At 60.3% G+C, this 21946-nt stretch overlaps 2 protein-coding genes across 5 annotated transcripts; both read left to right on the forward strand.

Moving 5' to 3' along the window:
• Window positions 1-669: 669 nt before the first annotated feature.
• On the forward strand, window positions 670-1071 carry NHLRC4 (NHL repeat containing 4). Its single transcript, XM_004270478.3, has one exon. The coding sequence runs from the start codon at window positions 700-702 to the stop codon at window positions 1069-1071; it is 372 nt and encodes a 123-aa protein (XP_004270526.1). The 5' UTR covers window positions 670-699.
• Window positions 1072-1500: 429 nt separating this feature from the next.
• On the forward strand, window positions 1501-21784 carry PIGQ (phosphatidylinositol glycan anchor biosynthesis class Q). Of its 4 annotated transcripts, none has more exons than XM_049700123.1 (11): window positions 1501-1599; window positions 6247-6945; window positions 8758-8889; window positions 9031-9151; window positions 10665-10791; window positions 11100-11253; window positions 11387-11498; window positions 12092-12172; window positions 12722-12836; window positions 14354-14415; window positions 15246-15550. In XM_049700123.1, the coding sequence occupies exons 2-11, from the start codon at window positions 6257-6259 to the stop codon at window positions 15396-15398; spliced, it is 1746 nt and encodes a 581-aa protein (XP_049556080.1). In that variant the 5' UTR covers window positions 1501-1599; window positions 6247-6256; the 3' UTR covers window positions 15399-15550. The 4 variants fall into 4 exon arrangements, with proteins under 4 accessions (XP_049556080.1, XP_004270416.2, XP_049556079.1 ...); XM_004270368.4 differs by lacking the exon at window positions 1501-1599 and adding an exon at window positions 2698-2857; XM_049700122.1 differs by lacking the exons at window positions 1501-1599; window positions 15246-15550 and adding exons at window positions 2701-2857; window positions 21427-21784 and having other exon boundaries at window positions 6249-6945.
• The last annotated feature ends 162 nt before the right edge of the window (window positions 21785-21946 follow it).

Genomic DNA, 21946 nt, shown 5'->3' on the forward strand with positions numbered 1-21946 from the left:
AAATTTGTAAAACAGGAGGAACCAGCACCGCCGGGAAGTGTGCAGGGGGTCCACTGTCACACTGCTTGGCACATGGTGGGGTGTCGTTTCTTTTGCAGCCCCAAACTTGGCCCAGTTGGAGGACTGGCTCAGAGAGGCTGAGGCTGTGATGTCCGCCTACCGGCCAGCTCTCTGGCCTCCTACCCTGACCTCCTGGGCCTCCCCCACCAGCAGGTCAGCCACGTCCCAGGGACCACGCCTCACACTGGACCTGCCTGGAGACCCCACTCACTCCTGGTGGCCCCGGCTGCTTGGGTGGATCCCAGTGCCCGCAGGGGCTGGGGCCTGCACTGCTCCCCAGATGGCCTGCTCTTCCTGACGGCTGGGACTGCACCCTGCATCCACGTGCTGGACCTCTAGGGACGCTCCATCTGCCACCTGCCCTGCCTTGTGCCAGGGGCCAGGGCCTTCGTGACGGAGGACGTGGCTGTGACAGCTGCTGGGCTCGTGGTGATCAGTGACCTGGTCCACAGGGCTGTCCGTGTGCTGCAGCACACCGTCCGAGCCCCTCAAGGCCGCTGGGTGACAGTGGGCACGTTCTTGGCCCCCAGGGGGCTAGCTGTGGACACCCTTGACCACCTCTTGGTGACAGACTACGTGCCCGGGGCTGTGCACAGCTTCACACTGGGCCCTGCCTTGGAGCCACTGGCCCCCGCCTCCATGCTGGGCCTGGAGGGCCCCTGCTGGGTGGGTCTGGGGCCCGATGGGGGCCTGGCTGTGAGCAAGGAGTTTGGGGACGTGTGGCTGTTTGGCAGTGCCCGCCAGCCCCTGTGCTCCCTGGGGGACCTGACTGGGCACCACTTTGGCAGCCCAGCAGGCGTGTGCACCGACGCAGCGGGCAGTGTCATTGTGGCGGACGAGCAGCGGCACCAGGTGACCCTGTTCCCCTGGGCCAGGGCGCCCATCTGCCTGGTGTCCGAGGGGCTGAGGTGGCCCCTGGGTGTGGCCTGTGCGCCCCAGGGCCAGCTCATGGTGGCGGATGCAGAGGACGGCTACATCAAAGTGTACCAGTCCTACTTGGAATTCGCCTGATCCGGTGGGCTTGAACGGGAGCAGCCCCTCACTGTGCATGGGTCCAGCCCCCGGAGTTTGGACCACGACAGGAGGAATGTTCAGGGTTTGCAGGGTCCTCCAGGGCTGCTGGCCATGCCTTCCTGACCTTGTACATTTGCTGACACTCCTGAGCACTGCTGTCGGGCCTGGGCCTGGCCTCCTGTCTTCCTCCTGGAGAGGATTCAGACTTGGTCCACAGCCTGGATCAGCTGCCTCCCAGCCTCCAAGGCCCAAGAGGCCTGCACTTTGGGGCTGGCAGCTGAAGCCTGGAGATCTTCAGCGTCTTGGGCCAGCTACCAGCACTTACCCAGGCAGGATCTCCCACCAGGTGCCGCAGCCCCAGCCTCCTAATCAGACAGAGGCAGGCAGGGAGGGTGTGGCTGGGCGGGCAGGGCCGGGCTGGGCTGGGCTGGGCAGCCTGGGCAGGGGCGCGGCCCTGCACTGTCCACCATTTTCAGAGGTGCCCCAGGTGCCAAGCCTCCTGAAGCTTCTCTGGGCCCAGCTGAGGTAAGGGGGGAGCAGAGGAGGGGCCCCCCCCAGAGGTGCCCTGGGGTGACACATGGCTGGATTGGAAGCCTCCATGCTCCTGGTCCACTTCTCCCATGTGACACTGTCTGAGCCTTCATTTTCTCCACTGCAAATGAGGATCAAACAGCTCCAAGCTCATGGGTGGGGTTGCTGGGAGAGTTCCGGGCAGTGGTCAAGTGCAGAAGAGCCTTCCTGTGAGGACAGACTCCTGCTGCTTAAAAATAGCAGGAAAATGAGGCCGGAAGGGGTAGGGGGTGTGTGGGATTACTCTGAGTCAGGAGCCCAGCCAGGCTCCTAGTTCCAGTGGGTGGTCTTCAGGGGAAAGGGCCAGTGCCTAGTCCTGCCCCTGGGGGCTGGTGAGGGGATGGTCTCAGGGGTCTGTGGTTTAGGCCATTGCCTGACAAGGTCCCCTCCATATGTCCCAGCCCCTGCAAAGGTGGGGCAGTATTAAGTGGGTCAGTGTAAGGAAGTGTGTGGGGCAGGTGCTCTGTAAACTTTAGTAGTTGCTGCTGGTGCTAGGGGTATTGTCCCCTGGAACAGGAGGGGCCAGGGACGCCTCCTGACCATCAGATCAGATGGCTTCAGACCCTGGGCTGGCCCTCCAACCTTCATAGCTCACTTGGCCTCTACAGGGACTAGGGTACAAAGGGGCCAGTCTGGGGCTGGGGTGGCAGCTTTTTCTGGGACCCTACCCAGGGCCTGGGGATCCTTTCACCCTGGGATGGTGGAGACAAGATGAAGTCTGGGACCCTCAAATGTCAGGTCTACTGGATCCCTCAGATGAAGAAACCAGGCATGGGGGAGGTTTGGTGGCTGTGGGAAGGTGGGGAACTGGAAGGCAGGGGTGTTGGGGACACTGTGGGTAGACTGGAGGGGGAACAAAGATGCTGCGAGGGGGACAAGGACATGGGGGACAAGGACGTTGTGCACAGGGCATGGGGAGGACAAGGACGCAGTAGAGACAAGGGCGCTGCGCGCACGGGCCACCGGCTCTGGCGACCGGAACGTTGCGTGCACGGAACGCTCGGGCGAGGGCCGGAGGGCAGCCCGGGTGCCTTTGGGGCTGGACCGTCGCGCGGCAACGCCGGGAGCGGACGGAAATGGGGCTCGTGTCCCGCGGCGCCGCCGAGGCGGGGCTGGGGGCGGCGAGTGCTGTTGACCGCCCGGGCCCGCCCGACGCGGTCCCCAACCCCACCCCGACCCCGCCAGCTGAGGGCGCGGACCCAGGGAGCAGCCGGTGAGCAATCGGGGGGCGGGCCGGCGTCCTTGCGGCGCGACCTTGGGGAGCCGACCCCGCCGGACTGTGGGCCCCGACTCTTGCCGCGGCGGCCGCGGAAGCAGGGCCGGGAGCCCGAGGGTCTCCGGAGCCTCCTCCCGGAGGCGGCGCAGGCCTTTTGCCTCTGGGAGCCTCTATTTCCTCATCTGTAAACTGGGGACGCCGCCGGCCGCCGGCCAGGGTGGGCCTGAGACTTGGGAGGGCAGTGAGGACCCGCCAGCCCCTGCAGGAGCCCGCCCTCCCAGCCCCACGGGCCGCGTGGATGCCCTGGCGGGGAGTCTGGACCCCCGCCCGGTGGGGTGAAGGGCGGCCGGCCGGTTCCCTCTGGCCCACCCCAACCCGGGTCCCTCTGTGAGCCCTTTGGAAGGGCATTCATGGTCAATGGAACTGGCTGTCAGAGCTTTACAGTTGTTCCTGACTGCAGTACAGGGCAAAAACCAGAGCCTGTGGGGAAGAGCATTCTTTACTGAATGCCTGTTGTTTTTTAAGCACAAACACCTGGAGTAACAATGAATTCTTGTGAGCTACTGAGGAGCAGTGACCAGGAGGCTCCGCAGAGGATGGTTTTAGCCATTTAGATGTCCCTGGCCAGTCATAACTGGGCTTTTGCTCTGAATCAGGTCTTGTGGAGGATGACAGGATGTCCACTTCACAAGGTAGATGGTTGAGTTCAGGTTATGCGGGGAGGGTCGTTCTAGTGACTGCATGCCCTGACTGATCTGGAATGGGCTGGGTCACAGGGAACCAGGTGTCATTCATAACAGAGGCAGCTTTCCCAGGCCTGTGCCCTTGTTTTTATCACAGTCTTTAAAGATGCACACGGCTGCGTGTTACTGCCCCGCTTTCTCCCATCTGCACCTCTGCTATCGATTGCCTCCTCTTTCATCTTTTCCTGGCTGTCTGATCTGAGCAGACTTCTTTGTGTTGGTCACTCCCAGAGGCTGAGGTAGTGGTGGGGATGGGAACTTACCCCGTGATTTAAGAGTTCTCTCTCACTACCCCATAGATGGGAACACCAACCTCTGCCCTCCGCTCTTCCCCACACATGAGGAGCTTTTTTTTTTCAAGGTAAACTTTGTAGATGAAGCATAAAACACACAAAGAAAGTGCACAGATCGTATGTGTACAGCTCAGTGAATTTTCTGAAAGTGAACCCACCGTGTAACCAGCTTCGCCCAGAGCATCTGCTCAGTGTTAGGCCAGTTGTGTTTATTTTCTGACAGTAGCTCTGGGCAGTTTTCCTTAGCTCCTGTGAAAGAAGTCCCTGAGCAGGGTGTGATTGTGCCATTTGGCTGAGCTGGTGGGTCCCGACAGGCTGGTGCTGAGAGGCTCGGACCATGATGGCTGGTCCCCTATGGTGGTCACCAAGCGAGATGTACTGGGATCCTCACAGGCAGAATTGCTCTGTGTCTCTCACGATGCCCGTGCAGAAGTGTCAGGAAGACAAGGTGGTCCTTGATGCCCTTGCTGATGGCCACAGGACTTAGCCCCGGGGCTGCCTTTGGGCTCCAGGCTTTCCCCTGCTGACACCCATGTTGCCTGCCCTCTCTGGTCTCTGGGGGGGAAGGGTATTTGGGAGTCCAGCTGCTGCTGGACTCAGAGGGATGCTTTTCAGTCAAAACCCACAGGTGGGAGAAGCCTCGCCCCTCCAGCCCCACTCTGGACTGCAGGGGAGGAAAGCGGCTTCACCAAGTTGCCTTTTTTTTTTTTTTAATTTATTTATTTTTTGGCTACGTTGGGTCTTCGTTGCTGTGGGTGGACTTTCTCTAGTTGCAGCGAGTGGGGGCTACTCTTCATTGTGGTGTGTGGGCTTCTCACTGCGGTGGCGTCTCTTGTTGCAGAGCATGGGCTCTAGGCGCGCAGGCTTCAGTAGTTGTGACACACGGGCCTAGTTGCTCCGCGGCATGTGGGATCTTCCCAGACCAGGGCTCGAACCCGTGTCCCCTGCATTGGCAGACGGATTCTTAACCACTGTGCCACCATGGAAGTCCTACCAGTTGCCTCTTAAGCCCTGGGCATTTGAGGCTCCTCCCACAGCCCCCCTGATCCTCAGGAAAGGGCTCCCTCAATGTCGCACCTCCCCAACATGTGTGTCCCTCTCTCTCCCCCTCTCTCCAAGGGCCTGTTGAGCACTGGGGCCTGGAGGACCAGGCTCAGTCTGAGGCCTGTGTCCCTCCCTCAGGTGTATCTCCAACTTGGGGGTCTTAGCTCAGGGCAGCTTCTCTGCCCTTTGTGCTGACACAGTGGGGTCGTTAGTGTCTAGGAAAGGGCGAGCTCCAAGGTGAACCCTCACCAAGGTGAACCTCCTGCCCGTCAGGCCCTGTCTAGGAGGGCTCAGGTGGGAAATGAGTTGCTTACTGAGAATCCACATCCGCAGTGAGCTGACTCCTGTGCAAGGCAGGGCTCACAGTCCCACAGGATTCAGGAATTGCAGCTGCTTGGGGATGTTATTGCTGCTCAGAGGTCCTGGGAAGGCTGGTGTCCCCTCAGCCATTCTCCAGGGCTGGAGAACTTCTCCCACCCCCATTTCTAGAACACTGCCTGGTTGCGGGAATAGGTAGTCCTGAAGGAGGTGCTCAGCTGTGACAAGAGGATGGGGCTCCCAGGGAAGGATGGGCACAGCCGCAGGCTGGAGGGTTGGGATAGAAGCAGAAGCCCCATGGAGCTGAACCTGTTCCCTGAGCACCAAGGCTCCCCCAGGGGGCTCACTGGGAAGGGAGGTGGGCTTTGGCACCAGGCATGTCCCCAGGCATCTTCTGGTGCACCTGTACCAATGCCCACAGCTGCCAGCGGTGTGGACGCATCTGATTTCCCTCAGCTCAGCGGCAATTTGTTTAAATGTTCATCTTTATTCTTGCTAGCTTAGTAAGTAAATCACGGTTTGTTAGATTTTTAATTTAAATTACTTTAATTGTTAATGAGATTGTAGATTTTTCCATGTGCTACACATCAGAAACTAATCAGTTCCCTAAAAACAAAAATTAAACCCTTGTGCTCACCCCGGCACAGCCTGTGAGTGGTGCTGAGCAGGTCACGTGACCTCACCTGTATCAGCCTGCCTGTGTCTGGAGTGGGGAAGCGTTGCCCTGCCTCAGGGTAGGAATGGGAGTGGCCTGGGCCTGTACTCACAGCAGCCAGGGGCAGAGATGGACAGCTGGGCCCCCCTGCCAGCCTCGTGACCAGACCCAAAGCTGGTTGCCCCCACCTATGGGCCCAGTGGCCACGTGGATGTGTCTGTCAGGGCCACCTGTTGGCCAGGACCTGCAGCCCTGGCACTGCCAGCCACCCCGGGTCCTCGGGGCACAGTGGCACCGGCAGCAGCTCTGAGCTGAGCCCCTCCTCTCTTCCAGAGGCCCCGGCATGGTGCTCAAGGCCTTCTTCCCCACGTGCTGTGCCTCGGCGGACAGCGGCCTCCTGGTTGGACGGTGGGTCCCGGAGCAGAGCAGTGCCGTGGTCCTGGCTGTGGTGCACTTCCCCTTCATCCCCGTCCAGGTCAAGGAGCTCCTGGCCCAGGTGCAGCAGGCCAGTCAGGTGGGCGTGACTGTGCTGGGCACCTGGTGCCACCGCCGGCAAGAGCTGGAGGAGAGCCTGGGCCACTTCCTGGAGGGCCTGGGCGCCATCTTCTCCCACAAGCCCTGGTTCCAGCTATGCCGGGAGAGAGGCAGCAAGTCCTGGAGCTGCAAGGCCACCCACTGGCGGGGGCCCGCCTCCCCTGCCGCCTCCGGCGAGGACCAGGTCATGCTTATTTTCTACGACCAGCGCAAGGTGCTGCTGTCCCAACTGCACCCGCCTACGGCCCTGCCCGACCGCCAGGCTGGGGACACCACAGCCAGCGCGGGGGGCCTGGCTGCTGTCTTTGACACAGTGGCACGTAGCGAGGCACTCTTCCAAAGTGACCGGTTCGATGAGGGCCCCGTGCGGCTGAGCCACTGGCAGTCGGAGGGCATGGAGGCTAGCATCCTCGTGGAGCTGGCCAAGTGGGCAGCAGGGCCTGTCTGCCTGTTTCTGGCCTGCCTGCTGTCTCTCATCTCAGCTGCCAGCTCCTGTCGGTAGGTGCCCCTTGGCCAGGCAAGGGAGAGTTGGGCCCCTGAGGCCTAGGCCCACCCCTTGGTGTGCAGGGATCATGGAGGCCCAGGTGGCCCTTCTGAAGCTTACCGCTGCCCCCTGCACCCCTGCTCTCATCCCACGCTCCCTCCGCACTGTAGCTCAGAGGATACCCTAGTGGTGGTTTCTGTTCTGGTGTCCCTCGCTCCTGTGGCAAAGCTAGGCTTCCTGGAAGCCCCTGTGGTTGCGTGGGACACACTGAGTAGGGATACATGGTGACCCTCAGACAGCTCAGGTCCCTGAAAGGAGAATTAGATGATGAACAGACCGGGTTGTTGCCGCGCAGCGGCCACTGTTTGCCTTGCTGGCAAGTTGCTTGTCCTGCAGACCCACAGGCCCACCTGCTTCCCTGGCCCCGACCTCGCAGGAGAGGCAGCCCTGGGAGGCTGTGGGACAGCATCCACTTGCTGTCTGTGGGGCTGGGGGCGTGGTCCCCAGCCTGGGCCGCTCTCTAGAATTACCGGAACACTCCTGGCTGCGGGCCTGGTCAAGGGATTTGTAAAAGCCCCTGGGGGCCCTGAGGATGCTGGGGCAGCACGTGGGTGTTCTGGCGAGTTAGCCACAGGACCCTCTCTCTATGAGAAGCCACCTCCCTGGTGGTACCACCTGGTATGGGACAACTGTGCTGCATCCTGAGGTCCAGGGTTTCGACTGTCAGGTTTGGGGACTGGCCTCGCCGGCTCACCAGGGGCTCTGGGAGTGCTCGGGCCTGTCCCTGCAGAGAGACCCCAGCAGCTACGTGTGCACACCACCTTGGGCTGTGGGGGCTGCTGGGTATCCTGTCCTGAGCGGTGGGTTTCAGAGCTTCACAGCCCCTTGGAATGAATCGTGTGAAAGTGTGTCTGGGCCTGGGTGCAACTTTGGGAAGAGAAATTCCTTTTGTCAGCTCTCAAAGAAAGCAAGAAAGGTTATGAACCGCTTGAGTGCCCCGAATCCCGATCTGCCCCTTAGGTAGGCAGGTGCTGGCTGTTGGCGGAGGTCAGGAGCCCTGTGACGTCCATGTGGGGCATGGCTGTTGCTGCCCAGGGCAGGTGCAGGTGCTGCCCAGGGCTGGTCTGAACCTCGGGGAGACCCTGCATGGGGGTCTCTGCAGCCCATGCGAGGCTGCCTTCCACTGGACTGGAATGGGGGGTGCAGTGCAGACCACACTTCACTCTTGGAATTGGGTCAGAGTGGCTTGGCTGAGGACAGAAGCTTCAAACCTTCAAGGTCAAGACCTCCTTCCTCCCGAGGGCCTGAGCGTGATCATCTGGCGGCTCTGCACTTTGCACGAGCCCTTTAGGTCCCTCCTGCCGGCAGTGGGGCTCTGGGTGGGAGCTAGGCTCTGAGTTGCCATTGGACGCTTTGTCCACCTTTGCTTGAGAACATCTCCCCTCAATGCTTTCATGTCTGTGAAGTGTCTGGTTCTTTCTTTGCTGCGTGAGAGAGAATTCTCGTTGAGCAGTCAGGTCAGCTGAAACCCTTGACACGGACACGCGTCCGGCAGGCACTCAGCTTCAGTGCCTGGAGTCAGCACCTTGCGTTCCCAGTTGATGTTTGTGAGTGACCGCAACCCCCGCTGGGCTGCCCACCTGGGTCCTCCCCCCGTGTCCCCGCCCCGCTGAGTTCAGGAGTGTGGCTACTGGTATTTGGGGAGACCAGGGCCCTTCCTCTCTGCACGTTGAGGGATATTGGCCACGGCTCAGACGGCCCTCCCTCCCTGGTGGGCAGAAGAACCCCAGAGACCCGGAGGTCCATCCTTCTCCCCTCCTCCGCAGGGTGTTCAAGCTGTGGCCACTGTCCTTCATCTGGAGCAAACTCTCCACGTGCGAGCAGCTCAGGCACCGGCTGGAGCAGCTCACACTCATCTTCAGCACCCGGAAGGCTAAGAACCCCGCCCAGCTGATGAGGTGCGGGTCCTGCCCTGGTCTCCTCCACAGTGGCCAGACGCGCCACGGGCCCAGCCCCTTCCCCACAGCAGGCCTGCCCAAGCTGACCCTTTCTGGCCACGCCACCCTCACCACTCGCTCCTGTTGGACCCCTCCTTCCAGGAAGGCCAACATGCTTGTCTCTGTGCTCTTGGATGTGGCCCTTGGCCTCACGCTGCTGTCCTGGCTCCACAGGAAGGACCTCATCGGGCAGCTGGCTGATGCCCTCATCCCTGTGGCTGACGTGAGTTGGTTGAGGTGTACTTGAACACCTGTTTCCCAGGGTTGGGGGGCAGGACCCTTCCTGGGGGCAGCAGAGCCCCCTCAGCCAGCCAGAGCAGCTCACCCCTGACCCCAGACAAGTCCCCTAGGAGCTGCTGTGTCTTACAGAATAGGTGGGGCTGTGTAGACCTGGGCCCTCCAGCTCCTGGCCTCTTCCTGCAGGTGGCCTGTCTGGAGCCCCCTTGTGTTGGAGACTTTTAGGGGGAGCCACCTCCCTGCCAGGCTCAGTGTCATGGCATCCCCATTGCCTCCCCACCGTGCATGACCATTTCTGCTCTCCTGGTTCTTCGGGGTGGCTCACTTTTGGCCTGGGCGCTCTGCACAGTCAGCATCACAGAGACCTTGTGTGCGTGCCGGTGTCTGTGTGGTCGAGCTCAGCCTCCCACCCTGATGCCTGCATCAGTTCTGCATCTCCCATGCTGAGAGCCAGAGGCACCAGCTCATTGGCTGTGCTCCTGAACTTGCCCTGCACAGTCTGTGCGCCGTTCCCAGGGCCTGGGCACCGCCCCAGCCTCCTCTCCCTTCCACAGTCATCCTCCCACTGTCTGTCCGTGCTGGCTCTGAGCCTTCATCTTCTTTGCCTCCTTCAGAGGCCCTGTCACTTCTATTGGGAGATTGTCTTCTTGCCTAGGGCAGCCCCTCTGGTCCCTCAGTGCCCCACCCCCCCTCCCCCTCTGCCCAGGCCTCTGTGGGGCTCCTGGCCCTGGGTGTGGTAGAGCCGCTGCGGCCTGGCTGCGAGGTCCTTGTGGACTCAGCTGCTGCCTGCTGTCATCAGCGTCCAGGCACAAGTGTGCACTGGGCCTGCTTGTGGCCAGGCCAGGACCCTGCAGGCAGGAGCCCCTACAGGCCAAGAGTCCCATAGCTTCTCAGGGAAGCCTGGCCCAGGAGGCAGGAGGGTGCTCTGCCTTTTGGCCAGCTTCATCCTAGGCCTCCCTTTTGCAAAATTGCTCAGAAATATAAATATTTAATTTAAAAATGAAAGCCTCTTCCTGACGCCAAGCTCTTATCCTTTAAATATTAAATAAGGTCTATTTATAAAGAACATTCTGTTCCCCTTCTCACTGCTCCTGACACGGCAGAGGCCTTCACCCAGGGTTGGGAAAGGCCTGCATTGGTACGTGGGAGGGAGGTGGCAGACTCTGGGGCAGGGATGTCGGTCCTGTGGCCTCAGTGTTGGGGATGAGGCCAGGAGTCCTGCAGGCCTGCCTCCCAGGGCTGGCACAGCTTTCCTCCTGGGGCGGCCAGGACAGTAGTTGGCCTCCCTGCTTGCTTGTGAGGGTCCCTGTGCTATCTCTGGTCCTCACTTGACATTGTTCTTCCCTCTGCGGGACCCTCCAGCACCCACCTCCTCCCTGCCCGCCTTCTACGGGGGCCCCTGATGGGCTTGACCCCCTCACTCTCACTCAGGGTCACCCAGATGGGTAACTGGGGTGGGGCCAGTTGATGGACGGTGTGGCCCTCATGTGTCCTCGCAGCACGTGGCCGAGGAGCTCCAGCATCTGCTACAGTGGCTGATGGGCGCACCCGCTGGGCTCAAGATGAACCGGGCGCTGGACCAGGTGCTGGGCCGCTTCTTCCTGTACCACATCCACCTGTGGATCAGTGAGTGCCAGCGGTCAGGCGGGCCGCCTCGGGGTTTCACCCAGCCCCACTGACCCGCACTTTGGCTCCTGAAGCCCGTGCCCCCGGGGACATAGACCCTGGCTGAGGGGGGGCAGTGGGGCCCAGCCAGGCCCTGTCCCCTTGGTCTCTGCTTCCTGTTGACCCAGCATCCCATGTGTGGAGCCTTGCTATGCTGTGCTGGCCACTCACAGTTTCCAGAAGCTTGGGGCAGCCATCCTCATGGTGGGCTTGGGGGGGACCAGGACCTCCCTGGGCTCCCCCCTCAAGGCTGACCCCCATCCCACCAGGCTACATCCACCTCATGTCCCCCTTCATTGAGCGCATCCTGTGGCATGTGGGCCTCTCAGCCTGCCTGGGCCTGACGGTCGCCCTGTCCATCCTCTCAGACATCATAGCCCTCCTCACCTTCCACATCTACTGCTTCTATGTCTATGGCGCCAGGTGGGTGTGCACCCCCCCACTCCTGCGGGCTGACCCAGTGCAGCCCCCCGAGCCCTGGGCACCACAGACAGGCTTCCGGGGCCGGGTGGGCATGGGGTCACCAGCCCAGCTCTGATGGTACCACGTCCTGCAGGCTATACTGCCTGAAGATCCATGGCCTGTCCTCACTCTGGCGCCTGTTCCGAGGGAAGAAGTGGAATGTTCTGCGCCAGCGCGTGGACTCCTGCTCCTATGACCTGGACCAGGTACCGGCTCCAGCTCCAGTCCAGCTGCCCCTTCCGATGGGCCGGTGCAACTGCTCAGGCACCACAAGGGGCAGCCTCACTCCTGTTTTGCAGGGCTCCGGGGTGTATGGGGAGCTGCAAGGGGTAGGGTGTATGCAGGACCTCAGACAGGGCGAACCTTGCCCAGGCGGGGATGAACCCTGCTCTCAGGAGGCTGCGGGGCTGCAGGTGCTTAAGGTGACCTTGCACAGGGCTTGGCTCTGGCTAGTCCCATTAGCTTGCTCAGACCTGACACAGGGACCCTGAGTGCTGCCTTCCAGGGCACGTTTTTTGCTGCCTAATTTTCACCACCCTCCTGTCTTTAGTGTACGGGCTGTATACCCTGTCAGCTGGTCTCCCCAACCCCTGTCACCCCATGTGTCACCGGGTCTGGAGGCAGGTGTCCCTCCCAGTACTGGAGAGAGCTGTCCTGAGTGGGCTTCCCCAAGTGGTCTCAGGAAGCTGGCAGGCGTTCCATCTCTGCTCAATTACAGGACGGATTTAGTGGGATGGGTATCGGGTGTGCCCAGTGCTGGCAGGGCTGTCGCTGATGCTGGCATCCTTTCTCCCTGTAGCTGTTCATCGGGACCTTGCTGTTCACCATCCTAGTCTTCCTTCTGCCCACCACGGCCCTGTACTACTTGGTGTTCACCCTGGTGAGCCAAGTGCTGTGTACCATGGGGGTGCTGGGCGTGTCACCTGGCCAGTGGACCTAGCCCACAGTGCTTGGAGTGGTGACTGCTAGCAGCTGTGGGCAGGTCGTCCATCCCTGCCGGCCACATGGGGTGTGGCTGTTCTGGACTCTGGGCAGTGTGTGCTGGCCCTGGAACAGGCAGGGGTCCCACCCGCGGGGGACACCACCCACTACTGCTCTGGGACACGCATCTGGGTTCACAGAGGGCAGGGGTCTCCCGTGTTATGGGGGAGGCGAGCACAGACAGCAGGAGGGGAGTGGCCCCCGGGTGGCTGGGCTGAGGGCCCAGTGGCATGTTTCCCTGGGTTGGAGCACCACCTCCTCTGACCTGGCAGCAGGGCAGACCGCTCCAGCCTGTGGCTTCCCTGCCTCCTTGTGCTCAGGCCTCAGGTTCAGGGCGGGGGTCCCTGCCCTCCTCTTGGGACCCGTCAGGCTGTTCTGCTCAGGGGCATGCAGTGTGGCTGTGGCCACAGTCCCAGGTCAGAGACCCTGAGCACTGTCTGTGATGCAGCTCCGGCTCCTGGTGGTCGCTGTACAGGGCCTGATCCATCTGCTTGTGGACCTCATCAACTCCCTGCCACTGTACTCACTCGGCCTCCGGCTCTGCCGGCCCTACAGGCTCGCAGGTAGGTCTGCATGCTGGCTAGGCGGCGCACCTGCGGGCCCTGGATGCAGCCGTGTGTGGGGCGGGCAGGGAGGACAAGAACCTGGTCCCGGGGCCTGAGCTGGAGGGAGAGGCTCCCTGCCCTCAGGTTCAGAGGCCACATAGGCAGCCCTCAGCCTCCCCTGTGACGAGTGTGGACGTTTGCTCTGAGGTCTGTCTGCAGTAGTCCTGTAGGTGGTGCCTGAAAGTGGCTCAGAAAAGACGTGTCTCGTGTGGTTGTGTGGAGCTGTGTGTGCCTGCTGGTGCCTCTCCTCCTGGAGGGGACCGGCCAGGGTGGAGGATGCCGGGCTGGCCAGAGCTGTGTGACAGGCGTGCCTCCCGCCCCGCCCCCAGCAGGCCACCACCTGCGGGGACAACACGCACCAGCTCAGCTGCTCCTGTCATCCCCTCTGCAGGTGATGCCCCTGTTTGCATGCTGACACCAGCCACGGGTTGGCCAGATGCCCCTGACAGGAGGCTGTCCCCACTGCAGGCCTAGGGAGGCCCGACCCAACTGGTCACTGAGTTGTGGGTTGGCTCATCCGGTTCAGGGGCTTTGAACATAACAGGAAATTTGAGGAGTTGCTGGCACGGCCCCAGAGCTGACCAGCATGCCCAGGAGCCCCTGGACTAGTTTGCAAATGGCAGCTCGGCCGCACGCCAGAGTTCACGGCTGCTGCTCCCAGCCAGTTCCGAGTCAGAAGACATGAATGTGCATGTTCCCTGGGCTTTGGGCCTTGAGTCTGCCCGCTGGATGGCCTCAAACCCTCTTTCCAAGCCACGTTCTCCACAGACCCCCAGGTGGCCCAGGCCAGGGGCCCATGTGTAGTGCTGCCCATGCTCCCTGGTCCCCCAGCCCCCACCCACACTTCAGCACGCCTGGAAGCAGGCAGGTGGAGAGCCTGGACCCGGCACCTTCCTCTCCCAGCCCTCAGCTCACAGCTAGAGCAGAGTCCTTTTAACTTGACATAAAAGGCCACAGATGCCGCCTCTTCTCTCCACCGAGTTTGCCTTGGGGCCTCTTCATCAATTGATAATTAGCTCCTGTTTCTCCTTTCAGGACCTTCCGCCTTGGGAATCCCCAGGCTTGAGAGCCCACACTGCAGGCCAGAGTGTGGTGGGTCCCTGAGTCAGCCGTGCACACAGCAGTTGGAAGGCACTGAGATGCCAGCAGGGTGCCCACCACCCAGCAAGTGCCTCGTCCACTCTGGGAAAACCCCTGTCCTACTCAGAAAGCAGCACAACCTGCCCGCTTTTCCCCGCCTGCTAGACCCGCAGCTTTGGTCTCTCAGTGCAGTTCTGCAGGAGGCCCTGACGAGGGCCAGGCTGCAGCTCAAGGAGGCAGATGGGAAGGACGGGCTGGAGAGGCGAGCTGCTGCCCGGGCAGCCTGTAGCCCTCGGAATGCCGCTCGGAGCAGGAGCGCTGGTGGGGGCGGCCTGCAGGGCCCTGGGAGCCCTGGAAGGCCACCCTCCCTCACGGGGACCTTGCTCTCCTTACAGCCGGGGTGAAGTTCCGCGTCTTGGAGCACGAGACTGGCAGGCCCCTCCGCCTCCTGATGCAGGTAAGGCCTCCACACAGCCCTCATGCTGTTGCCCGCCATGAGGCCACCCATGTTCTGAGGCATGTTCTGTGCCGCCCTGGGTGTGGGCCTCACAGGCCTGGGTGAGGTGCAGGCAGGAGGGCCCAGCAAAGCTGAGGGGTGGGGCCCAGGGGAGACTCGCCCACCCCCAAGGCCTCTGGGCACCATGAACCTCTGTGCCTGGAACCTCCCCCAGCAGGGCCCATATATGGGGTCCCGTATGCTGTGCCAGACACCCTCAGCCACCCAGGGCACCTGCCTGCTGGGCCTGCATCCCTGTCTCCTGCCCTGGGCCCCCGGGCTCTCCTTCCAGGCAGAATAGCAGAGACTTGGCAAAGGCCTCAGAACACACCTGAGGCCTACTCTGTTGAGCTCCTTTATCTTAAGCAGTCTGGGGCCTGTCTAGCGGGAGGGAGCAGGCCAGGTGCCGGTGTTGCTGGATGCAGGTGTCCGGTTGGCCTGAGGGGAGAAGTCAGATGCTGAGGCAACTGGGCCCTGTGTGGTTTTCTCGGGAGTGTCCTGAGTCCCACTTGAGGAGGCTCCAGGGAGCTGAGTGAGTCCTGGAATGGAGGGGTCGGTGCCCCGCAGCCGGGCCAGAGCGGAGCCCGCCTGACCGTGGCCCAAGCCTGCCTCCCAAGCCGCTCACCCTGACCCCCGTGTACCCCAGGTGAGAGCGCATCTGGCACAGAGCTGGCCCTGCCCCATGGTTGTCCAGCCCAGGGACCCCCCACGCAGGCCTGCCGGTCCTAGAGAGCTGGACTCCCAGGGAGTTGGGGGCTGTGTCCCGCTGACCGCTGCCCTTGTGCTTCCAGATAAACCCCCTGCCCTACAGTCGCGTGGTGCACACCTACCGCCTCCCCACCTGTGGTTGCCACCCCAAGCACTCCTGGGGTTCCCTGTGCCGCAAGCTGTTCTTCGGGGAGCTCATCTACCCCTGGAGGCAGAGAGGGAACAAGCAGGACTGAGGGGCCCTGGCCACCAGCCGGCCCAGCACCACCTCCTGCCAGGGTGTCTGGGTAGCACATGGTCCTGCTCTTTGCCTTCCTGCCCCTGGTTGCCTGGGGCCTCTGCAGGCCCTGCCGGGGCCCTGCCTGCCACATCTCCTCCTGTCTCTGAGGTCGTGGGAGTAGTGAGCAGGAGGATGCGGGAACGGCCAGCCAGGCCAGCGGCCCACGCTCCAGCACCAGCACATTTGCCTCGGGAACCCCCTGCTGACCTGTTGTGATGGCACGGTTAACCTGGTGCGCACCGGCCCCCCAGGCCTATCCAGAACCCCCGTCCTGCCCCCCACCCCAGTCTATACCCAGACCCTAGGAGGGGCTGCAGAGCCCTGCCTCTGCCCACCATGCCCGTTCCCAGTGGGGTGGGCTGGCAGGTCTTTCTGGCTGCTCATTAGCGCCCCATCCTATCATGAGGTGGAGGGGATCCTTCCCAGGGTGCACTCAAGTGTCCTTGAGACTCTGGCCCCCAAGCATCTCCTTCTCTGGGGGATGCCCTCCTGGGTCCCCAGTGCCTTCCAGCTGTCTCAGTGGAGCCACCGCCAGCCAGTCTGGGGGATCCAAGCCACTGCTGAACCCCAGCGCAGTCCAGCAGCTCCAGGAACCTGGGCAGCAGCGCCCCTCACGCCCTGATTCGCATAGGGCTTACTTGTTGATGCTCCTGGAGAGACTGCTCTGCAGGAGGAGCTGCCCTCAGGGCTTTGGGTGTCCCTGTGTGAAGCCAGGCCACATGGGGTGCCTGGAGCTGTCAGCAAAGACCCACGCACCCGGCTGCCCCGTTCCTGCCCTGTACCCCTGCAAATCTTCCATCTCGCTCACCGGCTTCTCCTGGGCAGATGCTCCTGCAGCCCCCAGGGAGGGGTCCTAGCACTCAGGCTGCATCTCCCTGCTGGCCACAGGCAGAATCTGAGTGTGGGTGTGAGCCCCAGAATCCCCAGGGGGAGGAAGCCTCAAGATGCGGTTGGCGTCACATACGGTGTGTCATCGTGGAGTTGGAGATGTTCATGCTGTAGGCAGCGGGGCAGCGCTCTCTGTCCATCCCAGGCACTTGGGACTGTCCACTTCTGCCACCCACACTCCTTGGCTGTGGGCCACAGTGGGAGGGGGCCTGGAGGAGTCCCCAGCAGCCCAGGGTCGGGCAGGAGGGGTACTGGCTCTGTCTTTTCTGCTGGGACAATAAAGCCTCCCACATATTTGGAGTGTGCGCTCTGCCTTCCCATCACCACGTGGGCAGTGGGTCTGGGGAGGCGCCCCTTCTCCTGGGGTGGCGGGACAGCTGGCCCCCACTTTTTGTCTTGAGATGATTACCATGCCTGTTTCCTGTTTGTTGCCAAGCTGCGGGGCACTGGGCTCCCTGTCCCCTAGAGCAGGCCTCTTTGCAGGTCTGGTGTGTGTGTACGTAGGCTCTGGCCTCTTGAAGATGTCCTCGTGTGGATGGATGGACCCAGGGCCACTTGCTTTCCAGTTTTGGCCTTGCCGTGGCATGAGGAGCTCCCAGGGCAGGGCTGGGGGCAGGGGCGCAGACCTGTCTGGGAGCAGGGGTGAGCTCTGATATATATATTTGTCACCACCTGAAACCTGTGGACTCCACACAGGAAGGGGCCCTCCCTGATGGACTCTGCCTGACCTGCAGCCTCCAGGGGCCCTCAGGTGGCTTCCTCTGTGCCTGCTGTACTGGCTACGGAGGCAAGGGGGTTGGAGCCCAAAGAGGTCACTCAGCAACTGCCAGGCCTGCATCACCACTGAGGGTCAGCAGAGGGCCCCACATGGCTCCTGGTGGGCAGGACCACACCCCAGAGCCTGCTGAGAAGAGCCTCCATCACCTGCATTTCTGGGGCCACCTTCCCAGTCACTAGATGCCAAGACACAGAGATGGCCCATGGGGCCTGCCTCACCTCCCGCTGAATTCTCTCCCCTGCTCCGCCCAGCCTGCTGGGCGGCGGTGGCTGTGTTCCAGGCCTTTTCTGGCAGCTGTCACTCTCATGCCAGGTGTGGGGCTGCCTGCCCATCTCCCAAGGGCCAGCCCAGGCCTGGCACCAGAGCTGGCCGAGGGAACAGTGGTCACTCCAGCCACTAGCAGCCACCAAGACGTGCCACCTGCATGTCCTAGGCTGCTCCTATCCTGTGTGTCGTCCCTGGACCTGTACAGCCCTTGCCTAGGGACAGCCTTCATCTGTGGCCCCTCATCTTCAACCCAGGGCTCTGACCACCCCTGCCACGCTGACCTGGCAGAGCCTTGTCCTACAACTTCTCCGAGGCTGATCCTCAGGCTGCCCTGAAAAGTGGATGATTCCCTTTTCAGCTGGGGCCACCACCTCCCAGACAGGTCCTCACGGCCACCCACAGAGAAGGGCCCTGTGCTCTTCCAGTGTGGAGACAAGCTCAGAGAGGGGAGGTGAGCTGCTGAAGCAAGCGGTCTGAGCCACATAGTTCACTCCCGCCAGCTCCCTCCTGTCCTTGAAAACTTACTTTGATGTGATTTCAACTCAAACAGCTAGCACATCACAACCTTCAGCAAATTCCCTGGGGCTAATGTTCTGCCACAGCTGCTTTTTCGTGCTCGTGCTCTAACTTTTCTAAACCATCTGATCATCAGTTGCCCCTAATTGTGCTCCTAAGATGCCCAGTGTATATCTTGTAAAGCCAAGGACTGACCTGTGTAACCAGGGCACGGCAAGGAGCATGGGTGGGGCCACCTTGCTTCCCATGCTCCTGGGCGCCAGTCTCAAGAACCCTTTGCCCTCAGCCACCCCACAGCCCGTCTCTGCCTTTCCCAGCACTGGGGTCCTCAAAGATCCAGCCAGTCACTTGGTAGCCTGTCCCTATGTGGGGTTCATCTGATGATTCTGAGATTCAGTTCCTGTGCTCTTAGTGTGAACATGTAAATGCCGCTGTGTCCTTCTCAGGCATTGCCTTGGGAGGAACACTGTGTCTGCCCAAACCAGTGACGTCAACCTGACCCACCAGGTTCTCTGCAAAGCTACTCTCCCTTTTACGTAACAAGTGATTAGTACAGAGATATTTTCGACCACGTGACCGTCCCGTCCCTCCTCCCCCTCTGGCCCACTAGCTGGCAGCGTCCACCATTGATTCTTGCTGGGTACACACAGCTTTCCACGCCCTCTGCCTGTAGGACTTGAGTGGGGCCTCTCCTGGCAGCAGGCCTGGACTGGGGGTCAAGTAACTGACACTTGTGTGAGAGCTCCTAGGGCACCAGGGCCAAGGTCTGTTTGCCCCAATGGGTGGTCCCCAGGCCCTTCTGAGTGGACAGCTTTGGGTATCCTGGAGTGGGGGGAAGGAGGCACCCCAGACCACTTGTTTGTTCCCTCCTGGACAGAGGCTGAGTCTGGAGGCCTGGCCCCCATCCTCACTCGGAGCCAGTGGGTGTGGGAACTGCAGGGGAGACTGTCAGGGCTCTTCACCAGACACCTCTGGGGCCTCCAGAGGGACTCAGAGTTACCCTCGACCACCCAACACCTGGGCGCCTCGCAGGGCTGACCCAGGACCTGCGATCGGAGGGCTGTTCTGGGCTGCTTTGTCCTTGGCCTGAGGTTCCTCCAAGGTCCCCTGGGCCAGGCCTGGCACTTAGTGGGTCCCAGAGCGTCCTTGCAGAAGGGCATGCAGCTACGTTGGAGGCCGGCTCCTCCACCCACAGGGCCTCCTGGACAGCAGGGAATGGCACCCCTCCAGCCATCCCTCCCTTGACTGGGCCCCACTGCCCCAGACCCTGTGGGTTCCTGTGGTGCCTTTCTGCTCTGAGGTTGGGAAGTCGGAGGTCAGAGGGAACCGGAGCAGCACAGGAAACCAGTAAATCAGGAGGACAGGAAGCACCTGACAGGTTACTGAGTCTTGCTCCCAGGATCAGACTCCGTGGACAGGTTCTAGGGATGGTCACGCCTGCTGCACAAGCTGTGCTGGGAAGGACCCAGCTGGCCTCACTTCGTCCCTGGTGATAGAGAACCAGGCAGCGGGGCCTACAGCTGCTGGAGCCCCTTCGGGGGAAGTCCTGATGTACAAAGGGTGCTTTTGGTTTAAATTCTCTGCAAAGTGGAATGATAATAGTTTCTCACCCCCCATCCCTTCTGGGCAGCCTCAGAAACCGAGGACATGTCAGCCCCACATGGCTTCCAGCCCCAGAGAGGGGCCTCAGTGACTTCAAAGCAGGGAGTAGGCAAAGCCAGGCTGAGGCGGGCTCCAGCTTGGGTGTAGTGACCTCTGCCAGAGAGGCCGCCTTGGCCGTGGTTGGGGGGTGGCAGGTTGTGGGGACTCAGCTCCCCGCCCCCACCAGCTGAAGGCTAACAAGACTCTGCCCACTGGCTGTCGTTTCTGTAAACACTGTGCTGTGGGTGCATGTGCCCTCTTTTTTTTTTTTTTTTAATAAATATATTTATTTATTTTTGGCTGTGTTGGGTCTTCATTTCTGTGCGAGGGCTTTCTCCAGTTGCGGCAAGCGGGGGCCACTCTTCATTGCCCAGGCTCAGTAGTTGTGGCTCACGGGCCTAGTTGCTCCGCGGCATGTGGGATCTTCCCAGACCAGGACTCGAACCCGTGTCCCCTGCATTGGCAGGCAGATTCTCAACCACTGCGCCACCAGGGAAGCCCCATGTGCCCTTTCTGTACACGCTGGGGGCCATGTCTGCTGTAAGCCATCATCCAGGGTTTGGCCACTCTGTGGATTACGAATGAGCAGGTGGCCTTGCCCATCCCTGGCCAGCCTCTGCTCTTGAATGTCCCAGAGGGCCAGGAGGATACCAGGAGAGCCTCTCCCTGAAGGCAGGTGAGAAAGGCCCAGGTGCTTGCTGCCCACCCAACAGAGGGACCAGCTCCTCAGGAAGCCTCCCCGGGCACCCCACCAAAGTGAAACAGCAGAGTCCACATGGCTCACTGCCCAATGAGGGTTATCTGCAGCTTGTGGGGGGTGGTCACTCGGTGTTGTGCCCTGCCCATGCAGGGGTCTGCTCTCTATGAAGACCACCTGCTGCTGGAGACACAGCCCAGGCTCAGTGATCCCTTGGGAGGAGTTCTTGCTGCCCTGTTTCTCGCCTGCTGGACAGATGTGCCAGCCCAGCTGTCCTTGGTGCAGCCCTCGGGGCCTGGTCACTATGATGATGTGCTTGTTCTCTCTGCACAAATCTGCTTTTTAGGGAGCCCCAACCCACACGTGGCCTCTCCCTAGCATGCACCCTCAGTGCCTCGTCCAGCTGAGTCTAGTGGCTCAGCTTGGACAATGTATCCTTTTGATTGATTTATTATTTTTAACAGCTTCATTGAAGCATATTTTACATATTATAAAATTCACCCATTTCAAGTGTGCAAGGATTTTTAATAATTTTATCAAGTAGTATAACCATCACCAATTTTAGAACATTTTCATCACCCCAAAGGGAAACAGGGTACCACTAAGCAGTTACCCACCATTTTCCCCTCCCCCAGGCGCTGGCAACCACTAATCTACTTTCTGTGGATTTGCCTATTCTGGAAGTTTCACATAAATGAAATGTAGCAGGTATCAGCACTTTATTCCTTTTTATGGATGAAAATCCATTGTGCGGATAGGCCACATTTTGTTTATCCATTGATTTGTTGATGGATGTTTGAGTTGTTTCCACCTTTTGGCTATTGTGAGTAATGCTGCTGTGAATATTCATGCACAAGTTTTTGTTTAAGTGTATATTTTCATTCCTCTAGGAGAGGAATTGCTGCATTGTATGGTACTTTTATGCTGAACTTTTTGACTTACTAGTTGTCAATTACATGTCATATGTGAATATGTTCTCGTGAAAATGTTATCAATGACGAGAACATCACTCTCCACCTCCAACCCCAAAGGAAACGATGCTATCCATTTGGTGAGCATCATTCCAGGTTTTATCCTGTGCATACATTACATTTTGCTATATGTAAATCTAGAATGAAATGAACTAAGTTTTTAAAGCATAATCGTTGAAGTTACACTGAATATACTGTACTATCATTTGCTTACTTGTCTTCTCAGGTCAGTATTGCCTGCATCTTACCTTGTTCATCGAAGGGGCTGCGTGAACCTGGTTGATTTAATGGCACCCTATCGGGGGCTCCAGATGGCTTCACTACTTTCACCATCACCACAGCGCTACAGTGAAATTCTTTCAGCTAATTTCTGAGAATTTCTCCAGGCTCAGTGAGATATGGAATTATTAGGTTGTTCAACCAACCTCCCAGAGAGCTGTTCCCCACATCCTGGCCCACATGCGACACTGCCAATCTAATATGAAAAGAGTATTACTTTGCTTCACTTTCCATCTTGCAGAGTAAAACTATCTTCGCACGACTTCATACGCTTTTCATAACCCACCCATTCTGTAAACAACCCCAAAGTCACTTGCTCCTCGAGTGCCCCTGGTCAAGCCTCAGAGCCTCACGCCCTGACCCTCTTCCTGGGCCCTCCTGGGTCCTCCACTTGACCTGACCCCGATTCTTCCCCGGGTAGGAGGCTCAGAGCCGGTGCTGCCGTCGTCTCTGGAGCTGGAGGACCA

The sequence above is a fragment of the Orcinus orca genome, chromosome 16, assembly GCF_937001465.1.
Source record: "Orcinus orca chromosome 16, mOrcOrc1.1, whole genome shotgun sequence".
NCBI lineage: Eukaryota > Metazoa > Chordata > Mammalia > Artiodactyla > Delphinidae > Orcinus > Orcinus orca.

What these genes read in the sequence shown, in the direction of transcription:
- NHLRC4 (XM_004270478.3), top strand. Translation starts at nt 700, where the DNA reads ATGCTGGGCCTGGAGGGCCCCTGCTGGGTGGGTCTGGGGCCCGATGGG.
- PIGQ (XM_004270368.4), top strand. Translation starts at nt 2,721, where the DNA reads ATGGGGCTCGTGTCCCGCGGCGCCGCCGAGGCGGGGCTGGGGGCGGCG. An exon ending in GCGGACCCAGGGAGCAGCCG is followed by an intron (nt 2,858 to 6,246) that starts GTGAGCAATCGG and finishes CCTCTCTTCCAG; the next exon opens with AGGCCCCGGCATGGTGCTCA. An exon ending in AACCCCGCCCAGCTGATGAG is followed by an intron (nt 8,890 to 9,030) that starts GTGCGGGTCCTG and finishes CCCTCCTTCCAG; the next exon opens with GAAGGCCAACATGCTTGTCT.